This window comes from Lathamus discolor, chromosome 2 (genome assembly GCF_037157495.1).
Source record: "Lathamus discolor isolate bLatDis1 chromosome 2, bLatDis1.hap1, whole genome shotgun sequence".
Classification (NCBI taxonomy): domain Eukaryota; kingdom Metazoa; phylum Chordata; class Aves; order Psittaciformes; family Psittacidae; genus Lathamus; species Lathamus discolor.
The window spans coordinates 83,861,397-83,876,130 of record NC_088885.1 but is presented as its reverse complement, the minus strand read 5'-3'; the positions used below and the strand labels follow the sequence as shown (position 1 = coordinate 83,876,130).

Sequence of the window (14,734 nt, the reverse complement as noted above, 5' to 3'; positions counted from 1 at the left end):
TCCAAGTTTCAGTACTCCTCCTTATTTCATTGGGCTTTTTGTTCTGTGTTCCTTCCTGGGCTTCAGCAGTCCATAGCAGACAGTCATGTCATCTTCCTTAGCCCCATAGACATGGCATGTGGAAGAAATTCAGTCCCCTGAGCACTGTTTATTTCTCTTTTCATCTGCTGAGCATCAGTAACCTGTATTTGGGTCCTCTATAGATAGCCTGTGATAGACTTGCACGTCCTAGGAGGCTGCTTGTCTGCCACTGGACTCCTTCGCTTCCTCCTGCTAGGCAGATTGTGCATCTGTGGGTCAGAGAAGAATAATCAGGACTTGAAACAGGTTCAGAGAAAACTTGGAACATAAAACTTGGCAACATCACCCAGGCAATTGGTGCTGGAATCTGACTAACTCCATTCTCTCGGGCGCTATGCCAGTCTCTGCTGTGGCCTTTGCATATTTTCAGGCATAGACAAGTTAAAATACTAAAAAATATTTTGCAGTCTGCCACCATAAGCAGCTGAAAGACTGTGCGAAGCCCTTTATTCAGGACCTTGAAGCATGGTAAGTACAGCCTTCCTTTTTTCTTTCTTTCCTTCCCCAGTATCTGCAGAGAGGGCATTTCAGAGGTTCTGAACTCAGCAGGGCTCTACTTCCCAGAAAAGGCAAGAAACTTATCTGTCATGCTTTCCAATGGTTGCCCCAAACACCTCCCTCCAATAAGAAGTCTCACACAGAAAATCCAGCTATGTCTTTCCCCTGGAAACCGAATAGCTGTTCTTTAAATTTTCTTAAAATCTACCATAGCTTAAAATAAAATATTGGATGACTACAAGCTATTTCTTTATCCAGCTGGCAAAGCCAAAATCTTTTGACCAGCACTGACAGGAAAACAAGTGAGCAACTAGAAGAGCAGCTCTGGGGGCTGAAGAAACATTCCAAGCAAAGAAATATGAGAGCCAAATGTACAAATGGCCCAAGTTTATATTACTGACTCAGTAATGCAGCCTCAACTGTAAACATACTGAGGAATTGACTGATTGATACCAGTGAATTAAATTAATTCAAATGCATGAATTCAGCTTATAAAATTAGCAACAGCTTATCCCTGGCCATGGCTAGTGAGCTGTTACTGTAAGCATTTATTATGACTGTAATATAAAGGTTAACAGCACAGGGCTGCTGTATCAGTGGTGGAATAGAAGACATGATGGTCAAACAAACTGGAGTGCTTGGGAGGCATAGAAAGCTGGTGAACATAACTGGCAGCCTTTTAAAGGGTAAGAGCAGGAGGCATTTGTATTTACCAGATGGGTCTTGCACCTACTTGGGCAGGAACCGAAATACTCTATCTGGCTCTTGAGATATTAACAGACTGAATAATAAATGGTGTGTCACTTACAAACCACTCTGTAATTTCACAGCAACTCCAGCTATCACCATCACACTCGCATTTCCCATCTTTCTGCAATGGAATAACCCCATTACTGCTAGTCAACCAATTCAGCTCTACTGCCTGTCAACCAACACGTTTCCATAGGCTGTTGCAATACCTCCTTCCTCCCTTCCCTTAAAGCTCCCAGCTTTTAGTATTTTACCTGTTGAATGCAATACACTCTTTGCTTCTTCCTCCAGTCTCCTGTTCCTCCTTGTTGAGGTCCAGAGGTTTTGGCTCTGCAGAATGAGCCAGAAGGTGCAGAGAATCTGGTGCAGTTCTTGGGAGAGGATGAAATTGAAGTCTTCCAAGTCACATAGCTTTGTGTTGCTGTGGTTGATGCTTGGGTTGGTATCTCAATTCTCCAGGCTCTCAGAAACTGGCAAATCCTGTGGCTGTCTTACTTTTTACTGTCAGTTCATATCTGCTTGTGTATTTTCTTTGTTTCAGAGTACACTCAGGGAGCTGGTCTCAGTTTGGTGTAAAGTGCTCTTGGTAATTATTTCTCTTACAGATCAACTATTCAACAGAAGTGGGTGATGACTAGCACTAGTACTGGGTTATGCTGATATTTTGATGAGGATGCTGGCACCTACTTGCTTAAGAGTTTTGTACTGTGAGATAAATAGTGAAGGGATAGGTACAGAGGCAGTACACGAACAATTCCAATGAGTTCTGACAAACAGATCTACCAAGAAAACCTAAATCCATACTGCTAGAGTAAGACTGAGCTATCAGCTTCATGCAACCTGTCAACCTCGCCAAAGTTTTGCTCACACACCTGACTGAAAGAGAGCAGCAGTATGTTTTGCTGCCAGACAGGAGATTCCTGGGGGTGGAATCTGCCACTTAACCTGTTTAAAAAGTAATAAAAATTGTGTGGATGGGTGTGATACTAGCCCAAGAGATTTAATCTCTTTTGCACCTCCTGTTGCCTTTACAAATGAAATTGTAAACCTACAAACTAATCAGTTTGAAAAACAGGCGAAAGAAGCAAATTAAGACATTGATTAGATGTGAAGTGTCCTTACCTATTAAGGTATGAAATACAGCAGCTACAGCGCCAGCCACAACCATGCACAAAACTGCTTTGATCCTGTCTCGCTTGCTGTTCACAAACACCAGACCTACATTTTTGAAGTCACTCATCGGACCCGTGAAGAACTTCATCAGGGAGTATGCCAGCCCATAGCTGGCCAGCATCTCCACAGCATCTTCCTTGACAGCAGCGATGCCCCGATTCAAGGCCTGTTGAAACACAGAAAGAGCAAATAATGTAGCACATGTGGAAGTGAACCAAAACCAGTCTTCAGCAGCTGGTTTCTGAAGGACCAAGCAAGTTTAGCTCTCATCGTTTTCATCCTGAGTTGGACCTTACTTCTCTGGGTTCAGCAGCAGTAGCTTGTGACTTGTGACACAGGCAACTTCATAATTTGATATGAACAGTAAATTTAAGTCAAGTAGACTTGAAGATAGGGTAAATATCTATTTGTGAAGTATATAATGGAACTCCTGCTATACCAGAAGTCAGCGTCTTTCCTTTTTGGAGTAATTTTATGACCTGCCAATAATCATGGAGAGTACAAGACTGTTTAAATTCCATTTTGAGGCCTCAGCCCTAAAGCAAACAAAGCACAGTCCTCACAGGCCATCCTTATAGGTAAAAACTCTGACAGTATTATATGCTAAAATTTCAGCTCAATTAATTTTTTTCAGTGTAATGACCTTTTCATTATATCCCATGTAATTGTGGATGGCTGATATTATCCTGTGATGTTTATTATGAAACTAGGCCAAATATGCATGCGCCTAATTGTTCTCCTTTCATGAATTTCACAATGTTCCGATCCTATATTCATTTATATCTCCTTGTACCATATTTGAAAAGAAATACAGCCAGCATGTATATTTCAAGACATTCAGGTTCAACTAGCCTACTAATTCATTCTAGGTCTGTATGTAGGAAATGTCTGCCAATGAATCACTGAGAATTAGATGGATTATTTTTATAACTAAAGCGAATCATAGAAAAAAATGTGTAACATTGCTTCAGATTCCAGCTTTCACCAAAATGATTCTAAAATATGGAGTAAAAATGACAGAATGATAAATTTTATCTTCAGTGTGACAACATCAATCACCTGGTACACCCAGCAAACTGTTGAAACAAGGCTAGGTTCAAAAGCATGAAGAATGAAATACGACTTACTGGATTTAGTTCCTATGGGTTATAGCTGATGCGTGCTGACAGGGCCATGGCACTGAGGCCAGCCTGGAACATCTCACCAACCCACCCTCCAAACTTCAGTCAATCCACTTACACAGCAGTTCTAATACTGCTTTTTCTGAATGAACAAACCAGGCAGAGTATCATCAGGTACTCATAATGAAGTTTTTCTCTTTCAAATATAAGCATAGTCTCTTTGTTTCAGTCTTCTGACTTTTCTTCTTCTTCCAAAGACCACATAGGGAAGCAGCTACCACTGACTTCAAAAGAAACCTCATCCTCATAGCAAAAATGAGCATTTTTCCTACTGCTCTTTTCCACTATTTCTGTGAGGAGTGCTTAATTTTTCCAACTAAAACTGCACTGTCAGGACAAGAAAAAACTGTAGAAAATACCAATTTCTCCATCCTTGGTATCTGCAAAATCACTCTCTTGCAATGTGCTTTGACTTGAACACCTGAGGCTACAAATGTTTTCATACGTGTCGCTCCAGCTCCCTTCCTGAAAATACTGTGTATTAGATATGGAATATCTGCAGTTAATACATGAACCTTTTCTGGGCTATAGATAATTCCATCTATTGCATTGATAAGAGTTAAAATTATATTTAATCTGCAGATGCCAAAACCACCAGAGTGCCCATAAAACTGTATGCAGTTTGTGAAAAAGACTGTGGCCTTTGAAATTAATAGTCAGGTTTAGCTGTCTTTTGTGATGATGCTTGTGATGATGTTGTAATCCATATCAAGGTGTACACAGAGTTATAGACTTTTCATTTATATTTCCTATAGATGCTGAATCTCCCTGCTGCTGTTGCCAGTGATAGGCAAATAGCCTTAGATTACACCATATAGACAGCTTCTTGATCATGGCTTTCAGCTCCTCTTTTGTCAACAGTGAAGTATTTCTGGCAGCTCCACTCTAGAGAGGAACAGCTAACCAATTTCAGATAGTCTGGTTTAAAAGCCTTCTGTCACATGTAAACAGCTGAATTATTTCCAGCACAGTTTCACAAGCACAAGTGCTTCCTTCCTGCTTCAGACAGCTACAGAATACCAAAGTATGTGGAGGATGGTAACCCAACTTCTGACAAGGTCTCTGGGATAAACATGGCTTTAAGAAATCACATTCTGTCAAGAAGCACTGTGATCCCTCTGCACAAATCTTTACCAAGCACAGTACTCAAGCCAGTGAAAATAGCTCTGTGTGACTTGGGGTATCTAAGAGTTGGCCCTGGGGTACCTAAGTTTTTCCACCTAAGGAGGACAGGCAGAAAGACTTGAGCAGCTCTCCTTCTCTCCCTCTCTGGTTTTACAGGCTGACCTCTGATCTCTTTTGTATGAAGAAATGACAGCCAAGTAGATACTTCTGAGTAATTTTCCCCAGTGACACACTGTGTACCAGGTAAGGCAGACTGGCAAATTCCAAAAGGGACTTTCATAAGAGGTATGTTACCATTAATTTATACTCCTGTGGAATGGCTGACATGATGAAACACTCTAGAGGCTAGCCCTGAAAAAGCAATCCTTCCAAATGCTTCTTTGGAAAGATTCTTAGGAAATGAATTGTTAGTAAGGCTGCGTACAGATGATTTAGCTTCTGTAGCTTTCTTTTCCCTTTTTCAGTTTAAGATGACAACACAGAAGGTTCTCATCTTCCAAACACTATGTAAGAATTTTAGTACCTTTTCTACCCATGTACCTTAGAATATTTTCGCTACTGAAGCTGCTGTTGTTATATCTGATATCTTTAAACCCACAATAAATCCCAAATACTTCATAAAGCATCTTTGAAGTGCAGTATGAAAGACACAGGCACTTCATCTTTCATGGCATGTCAGCCATGAAGTTGGTAATCTAATCTCCTGTTAAGTTTAATTTCCTTTTAGATTTCCAATTAAATCTCTCACAAAGTAAGAAGAATATAAACCAGGGCAAGGTCTCAATTTTTTTATCGGACACTATTTTGTACACTTTTTGTGTGAACAAAAATCAGTAACAAAATTTCATCAGTAGCATCTGTATTCCATGTTTGTTTCATACGCAACAGAACATATCTCTAGAAAGATTTGTATAGCTTGTCAATAAAATCACACAGAACTAGGCAGTAATAAAAACAACTATTTGATACAAGAAGTTAGCTTGATCATATATATTCCAGATGTTATCCTACTTTCAGATGGCTTATTCACATCAAACTTGAAGGGAAAACTAAGAAATACAGATGCTGGAAAAAAAGACTGTTGGTGATGGTGCCTTCTCCTGAGATTTTAATGAACAGCTAACCTAATAGGTGAAAATGACAGAGTAAATTGCTATTCATCAAACATGATTAAAACAAAGCCACTGACATTGGTGACTCCTCTTTCAGAAATAACAGAAAAAAACCACAGAGTAATTCCAAGCTCAGCACAATCCAGCAGGTACACGAACAGGTTCGTTGAAGTAAGTCCTGCTCCTAAAACACTTCTCAAGAAGGCAGACACCAAGATCTACAGCTGGTATTACACAATATGTTTTTGTAACACATTATGTTATTGCTAGAAAGAGAGAATCTTTACTAGGGGACCAGTTAATAACCTCTTGAGCCTTTGTTTTTTAATGAATAATTGTGTGCTGTCCCTAATGTTCACTAAAATCAGAGAGAACTAGCATTTATATAAACTCCCATCAAAAAGATTCAAGTCAGAAGAATACCAAATAATACACTTAATGACATCTCAAGCCAGTAACCACGTCTTTACAATTGGGTACTGCAGCTGGCTTTATCCTCTTAGAAGGAACATATGAGACCTCTACCAAATTCCTAGGACATGCATAATGCCTGAATCCAACAAACTTCTGTACGGAAAGGCAGTGATTTAAAAAGCAACAATTGTGAGAAAAATGTCGAGTCTAGCTTGTCCTATTTTGCCTGAGCTTTCAACACTGTTCACTAATGGTGGCAGAAAAGGTTTGGTTCCAGTCTACAGCTACACACCTCTGCTGCCAAAAATTCAAAGTCTGTCCATTAAGTCAAAGTCTGCTGGTTCTACAAGTTTGACCATTTCTCACATGATCCTCTCAGAGACTACTGGATGACTGATATCATATTTTTTATCAGATTAGACATATAAAAGCATTAAAAAGAAAATCCACTGAGAAAGCCATGTGTATTGTACATGTTTTCTTCTGCTTTTACAAATGTTTTATTACCTACATACTGCATAAAATTTAAACAGTCTATACCTAACTAGAAGGGAACACTTTCTACTTCATTTGAAGTTAACTATTGACTGTGCAGTCAATACTCGACCAGTGCAGGTGTTCCAAATAACAGCCAGTAAAATCCAAGAACTGTAATTCTTCTCACTCCTCAGTTTTGCTTATCATGGAAAAGCAGACTGTGACCTGGCCTGTTCCTATGGTTTCTTTAAAGCTGGGATTCTGCCTAAGATGTTTTCAAGTCAGTTTTAGCTAGTTACCTACCTAAGCATGACAGCAAAAACTCACTCGATTTGGCACTATGTTCAGTTCAGTAAACACAGAATCATAGAATCATAGAATAGTTAGGGTTGGAAAACATCTGTACCATGTTTTCCTTCCTCCTACGAAAATGGAAGAGAGACAAAGTGTTCAGTTAAAAAGCAACCTGATGTAGGGGACAGTCCTCCTCCTGTGTCAAATAATCTCTCTCCCAACAACTGTTGGCTGAGTTTTCATTTACTAAATCCTGTCACAGTGAAATCTTTGGTATCAGAGGTACCAGCTGGCTTCTGCCTCTCCTGTCACTGCTGCAGGAACTGTGCTGCCAGAAGGGCACCTGACAGACCCGATGCTCTGTACGCATGGCATAATCAGACCGCTGTGTCCATGCAACCTGGGCGATATCCCAGGCGTTATCCATCTATATCCCAGGCGATATCCATCTGCATCTCTGCTTCTGGATCCATTTCTTGTAAAGGCAAGAGCCCCTGGTAGGCAATTTGAGGGAAACAACTAGTGCTCTGACCCAGGTGTGTGTAAGACTTCCATGGCCATAGGCACAGCAGTGGGAGGAAATGGGATAAAAATAGCACATCACATTTATTCTGGCTCAAGAAGACTGCACATACATAGTGTATGAGGCGATGGCCCTGAAGGGGTGGAGGGAGTCTGATCTTTTAGCTTGAAAATTATTACTTTTTTCCTTTTGTTGTTTGGGTTTTGTTTTGCAACGCTTCTACCCTAATTCAGTATCTCTAATTTTGGTTCAGCATCTGTTGTAGATCATGTGTCAGATGACTGAAATGCCATCTGAGGTCAATTCCTGTTAGCCCACTATTAAAATACTTTACTTCCTCCCTGCTCCCTTACTAAAGCTGGCTGTCAGGGAACTGCTAGTCACCCTTGTCCACAGCGCTGCAAGTGCTGACACTGCTTTAACCCACTGAAATAATCTCAGTCCCCAGCAAGAGACCATGTCCCAGAACCATGGTCTGAAGGAAGCAGAGATGCCCATCCTGAGAGAGGGGCACCTAGACAACCCAGTGGTACATGGCCTGTCTTTGGAGAGGCCATCCTTGAAAGAGCATTAGGACTGCCCTGAAAATAAGAGCTGAAATTCTTGTGTCTCTTGCTTCTTTGCCATTCAAATGAAACTGCAAATGCAGGTGTCATGGTTTTGTCTTAAAAAAGAGACAGTGTGCCAAAATTTCAATCAAATTTACCCTGCCTGCTTAAGTAATGAGTATCTGGCCTAGAAGAAAGTCCATATACCCTGTGAAACAAAAAACAAGCCATGAAAACTGAATGCAACCAGTAGCATTTTTTTTTTTTTTGCCCATTCACCTTCCTGAGCAGCAATGGAAAGCAAGAATAAACATTTTTGCAAGATTCCTACTGTTACTTGAAATACCTATTACTGTGACCATGACCAGGATCTCGGTTTTACGTGTTGACACTATCCACTCACCATCCAATATCAAAGCTGTATGAAAGTGTGGCATGGGAGAAGTTTAAATAAAGACTCTAAACCCAAAATAACATCATTTCAGAGCACTCACAGCTTTCACCTGACCTGGGTTATATCAGGGAACAGCACTTTTTAATAGGCACAGCCAGGAGGCACAGGAATAACTAGGGCAGCAGTTGCAACAGTGAAAATCAGTGAAAACGGAAATCTTTCCCACTTTTCCACTTCAAGAACTAAGGCAGAGGAGAATGTGTTGGGGTGCTGGAAGAGTATCTATCGCATGCTACCCTAGGGCACCTACTGCCTTTGTGTAGATTCATGAACTGGCACAACGAGGCAGAGAATAATATAAAAAACACATGAGACTGCAGAAGATAATGGTGCAGCACCATGGGAAAGAAAACAGCTGCAGTGAAGCCAAAATATGCCTCATTTAAAACTACACTTAACAAAGTGCCAGAATATTTATGACAGGGAGAGATCGTGGAGGGGTGAATCAGTCGCTGCAGATGGTTGCCTCCCCAAAGGACGTGGAAAACACCGATCCTGAAGCCAAGACAGCTATGAGCCATGACGGTGGGAAGCCCTTCAGGACAAATTGCCTGGGTAGTGCTTATTGAACAGGGTGTCTGATACCTTTACGGAAGAGGCCAACACCACTGCCATTTCCACTGATGGCTGTGGGGAAATCCACCCCCTAAGGTGAGACCATAACCACTAATTTTTCCGGGCCTTTTTCAGGCAAGCAGTGCTTGTAGGGGCACAGAAGAGAAGCAAAATGAGCACGTCAGAGATATTGCCCTGCAGGATGACATTCTCGCTATCCTCTAGCTGATGCTGATCAATCATCCAAAATGTATTTAAGTGAAACTCACAGGGGCATACTTTGGTCTCAAAGCAGCATGCAAGTGTTTCATTCAGGTTTTCCCAAAGCTCATCCACAAAGGTGAAAAGCATTTGTGATTACATTACAAAAGTATGATAAACTCCAGGCTGAGGTTACTTGTCTTCAGGTCTTCCTCACGTGGAGGCCAGTGATTTATTTCCTCTCAAAAGCTATTTCTGTTTCTAAGTCTATGAGTATAGACAAATAAAATTGAGACATAAATTGAGACACATAAAACTAGGAGAAGGTCAACTCCCTGTCTCTTCAAAATGCCATGTGGAATAGCTATCATTTCTTCACCAAATTCCATTTTGATTACTTTTGAGTGCTAGAAAACACTGGGGAGGATACAAATGCATATCATATGTATCTACACACAAAGAATATTTGCCTTAATCACAAGTGATAGAGTATCTGCATCAATGCTCTTTATTTTCTCCCAGAGACAGGCTCTGTTCTCTTCCTCAGATTATCTCCCCAAAGTAAAAAGTAAACTGATTTACTACCAGTTGCATATTTCATAAAAAACCCATTTTCTCATGTTTATAAATTAAATCTCTGCAAGGACTGTTCTAAGACTTGTTTGCATGCACACAGCAAATTTAATCTACACCAGTCCCATACCTGTCAAGTCTCTCACAATTCTGGCATATTGCCTTCTTATTAGCATTATCTCAGTTTTTGGTGAAATACTCCTTGTGGCTCTCTCTGCCTGAAATGGAGATTGCCACTTTCTCCACAATCACACCTTCTCACTAGGCTCCAAACACACAGATAGGTTTGGGTTGGAAGGGGCCCTTGGAGGCCAGTTTAGAGCTGCTGCTCCAGGCTGAACATCTGGGAGACTGTGCAGGAGACCCCATACCTTCCCAGGGCAACCACCCTGAAGCCCACCCAGACCCTGAACCTTAACATGTAACTAGAAATGGCATCTGAAGATCCACGGCTGTCTCCTTTGCATACTAAAACACACTCTCAGGCCAGCAAAGTTCATGCCACTAGCATTTGCCTGAACCTCCATGTCCAATGTTTGCTCCTCCTTTCCTGAAGGATCTTTTCCCTCAATGCTTTGTACTGCTTCTCCTTGCTGCTCCGAAGATTTGCTCTGTACCTCTTCTTCCCAAGGATCTTGTCCTTGACAATAACTCAACTATATTTTCACCTCACGGCAAGAAATGATTTAGCTCTGTTTGCCTTCCAATTTCCACCCATCCTGTTCTGCTGTTTTTCGCTTTTTCATATATGTAACTTACAGCACTTTTCAGTAATGTAGATGTATTCGTTTCTTGCATTGCACATGAAGCTAGGCTTTTGCTTTCTCATTTTTTCATATATTATTAAGCAGTATTTTTCACATAAGGTCACCTGACACTCCCAATTACAATACCCTGTATTTAGTGTAAGTCCATTTTTAAACCCTCAAAAAAAAAAAAAATCAGCCTTGGCAAAGACCTAAATTAGCAAGAAAACAAAACCAAACACAAAACCTCAAGCAAATACTGCAAAAATACTTTTGCCAAATGCAAGGATAGGGGAAATCAATGAGGTTTGTCCATGACTTTGTAGATTTTATACCCACTTTCCTTAAACTTTTGATGTTAAACAAATCCTAGCACATTCAGCATTTGGTGAAAACTCCTGAAATTTGGCAGAGGCTGCCGAACGTGCCTTTAAAATGGACCAAAATTTGGCCAGCCATCTGCAAAATATGAGTTGCAGGGATTCAGTAGAACTAGTTAAAAATACTTTGCCTGCACAGAAATCTTGCCTATATTTCAGCTGTGACAAGTCTACTCCTGAGCATTAAGACAGTGAAGGTCAAGCACCACACAAGAGAGACTGTATAGGTTCAAGTCCTTAAGGTACTAGGAGACAAGGAAACATTACTTATATTATTTGCTCAAAGCAAAAGGGAAAGTACTTCCCTTTCCATGGACTGAAGTTGCTGTACCCTACAAAGACTTCCTTCTCTCAGGAATCATGAAGTGGGTTATTCTCCTATCTTGGCTTTTGTAGAAAGGACCCTGGAGGCCAGATCTGTAAAATTTACTTTCATCGCAGCTCTCTTACTTCTATACACTTTCGACTTAGTGATTAAGATCGCATGTCCTCCTACTCGGAAGACAAATAATTGGCATTTCCTCTCAATTTCCTTTCCATGTGGTATTTAAGTGATGTTAATAATTATACCCTGCAAACTCTGTGAGAGCCAGCAATCAAATTTAAGGCTGTCAGTACTGCAGCAAAATATTTTAGTATCATCACAGGTACTATTGTATGTACCCCTTCATGGTTGCTCTAGAGAATACCCTCCTGCTGCTGTCATTTAGGGTTACTAATTCTGCCACAGCCAGAACTGGTAGTCAGCTAGGAGAGGTGTGTTATTTCACTGGAGTATGGCAATGCAAACTGGTATCGGGGTTGGGAAGCCTCCCAGTATGGATGTCCAGTGAGGGGAACCTTCTGTTAGATCAGCAGCTGACCCCTTTGGGAAATAAATCCTTGAGACACCTAGTTCAGTGGTAGATGTCCCTGCTGTTTGATGGCAGAAGATCATGAAGTTCAGCCTCAGTGACAATGTGCAGGATGGGACAAAAATGGTTTCATACAACGGGGCTGTAAGGGAAGTGGTAAAAATGTCAGAATTGGGGGGGGGGGGGGGGGGGGGATATATTTTGTTGTCTGCCTCTTGCTCCCTCCCTCTGTCCCTAAGTGTAGTTCAAATTCATAGGTAGCCAGCGGCAGACCAAAGTAAGCATAGCTGGCAAACTGCAACCCCTCTGTTGTAAGTGGGGCTCCTCTGAGTCATTCAGAGCAATCTGAAAGTGTCACCACATGTCTGCTAGGCAAAATATGTAAAGTGACCGAGTCTCTGCCACTGAATGAACATCACTTGTACATGATGAAGAGTTAAAGCAAACTGAAGCTAGTGTCTGCAGGTTCTGTTTATTAAGCTTGGGTAAATGTTCTCTCTCACTGCAGACAAGAGAGGTAAAAAGCCTGCTGAGCAAATGCACAAAATTCTTGACTTGTCATATGGCTGTGCTTAGGAAGAAGAAAGGCAAATAACTGCAGGTTGGTCTTTCATCTTCCTCACTACTGCACTATGTCAAAAAATAAAAGAACAATTTATAAAGTGCATGCCAAAGCTACCATTACAAAAATACACAGAACCATTAAATAAGGTTTCTGTACCTGACTTGAGAAGTGGGAACTTGCCCAGCTGTCCCTGAACATGTAGTACAGCCCTACCTTTATGTGTACTTAGTGCACTACGCAATTATCTGCTGTCCATTAGCTTACTCGTAAAGCATTTACCTCCCATGTGGCCCGGCACTGACTTCTTATTTTTGTTGTAGGGCTTTGCCCAACTTCAGCAGAGCACAACATATTTGAGGTCTGTGATTTTCATCAGCTGTTGTGTCAGGAGCAGGGAGCACGGATGGTTATGGTCTGTCATTAAGCAGCTGTTCCCTTCAGCATGCTGCCGGCTATGCAAAGCACAGTTTGGGCTACACAAAGCAGAGTTTGTTAGGTATGAGTGCCTGAGACTGCAAGTGTAGAGCTGCCAGATTAGCTCATGTCCTAATTGCTTAGAAGCGACAAATAGAGGGCACCCAGATCACCAGCCTAAATACAAACTTAGCGTTTCCGCTGCTGGAAACGCCCATCATAAACAAGCCCATAACATCTGTAAGAAAGTCTTTCATTTGTATCTACCTGTTTTTCTTTCCCTTCTATTCTTATTCTTTGTGCCAGTTTTATTAGGATGAAGTTAAAGTTATTCAGTTGAACTGGAAACAAACTGTGGATAGTGATAGTGATTTCCTTTCTCTAGGGCTGGTGAATTTATTGCAAAACACACTTTGACGCATCTCCAGTTACTACAGCATTTTCCACTACTCCCATACCTGCAGAAAGCAATGGTCTCACTAAACCAGTAATTTCGTCTCTAGGATTTAGCTGTTTAAAATAAATGGGAAATGGGTGATAAAGACGAGTGAGTGGAGGAAGACAGAAAAAAATAAGTAGACTTGCTCCAAAGTGAATTTTTTCTCTTGAAAATCTAACCTTCTATGCCCCCAGCTTGACTTTTGAGAAACCTGAACTTCTCTCCTGGTTCTTGCAGGTGGTGTGATAAGATTGGCTAATGTTTCTTGTTAAAAATAGCTCGACCAGCTCTCTCAGTATCCAATGACATGAAGTCAACAAGTGAACTCACAATGAAATTATTGCCCATGTTTTTTTCCAGGTGGTGGGTGTATGGAGCACGGTAACTGGAAAGTTTCTCTTGAAATCAGGCAGTCTTTGTGAAACAAGGGGAAGCACAGTTATATTTCTACACAAGCAAGGCTGAAAATACCCCCTCTGACCTAGAAGAGCACGAGACCATGGGAGAACCTGATTACTGTTGCGTATGTGATCTCATGGCAGCTGGCAGCTGTTGCTGTTACAATAAATGGCTTTCCTTGATAATGGAAATATGGATAAAATACCAATTAATCTGAAATGCAATCAGGATAGATATGCTCTATTCTTACTGGGTTCAACAAAAAGGGGAGAACTGGAATAGAACTGGAAAATGTATCAACACTTCAAGCTTTTCTTCTGTACCTGTTGGCAACACGTAAGTTATGGAGGGAGACAAAAAGGCATTATTTCTGAATATACTGCGACATACAAACCCTTGAGCCAAGGGTTCACTGGAACAGTCCTCTGGAACTTCTAAATACCTGGCAACAGTCAAGCCTGGTGTATCTTCAGCAAATCTTTGGCTAATGCTTCTACTCGGAATTCCTTAAGCAGTACCCAGGCAGCCGTCTCCTCAGAGAAGAAGAGACTTAGAATCACCAGTGGAGTTGTAGCAAGCCTTGTAACTTATTTCTATGCGTCTGGCAGGAATGAGTCTTAACCAGAAGTGCAGTCACAAGTGATTCTGTGAGCCAAACATGCAGTATAATTTGATGCCTAATCTAGTTTCAGAGGTGTCTACCCTTAGGTTCACATAATCCAAATTCAGAAGATACATATGTATATATTTAAATCTTTTCCAGCTGAAGAGGTGATCAGACACACAGTGGACGGGCTCCTCCACTGAGGAACTGTAAAAGGTGTCACAGTAATCCTTAAATGTCTTCAGCTGGTTAACAGCATCTCTAAAGACACCTTCAGCAACAGAGCACTCATCATCATAAGACACTTAATTTGTAAGCTCAATGCTCTCATCCTTGTGCCTATATCAAACTTAACTCCAACCTTAAAATTATCT

General features: G+C 41.1%; 1 protein-coding gene across 1 annotated transcript in view; it reads right to left on the bottom strand.

The window, feature by feature from the left end:
- The window catches only part of ANKH (ANKH inorganic pyrophosphate transport regulator), a 96,580-nt gene that overhangs the window by 37,874 nt on the left and 43,972 nt on the right, over positions 1-14,734 (bottom strand). The window contains exon 2 of the mRNA XM_065667586.1: positions 2,452-2,668. Within this exon, the coding sequence (XP_065523658.1) occupies positions 2,452-2,668 (217 nt within the window). The remainder of the gene's footprint in view (positions 1-2,451; positions 2,669-14,734) is intronic.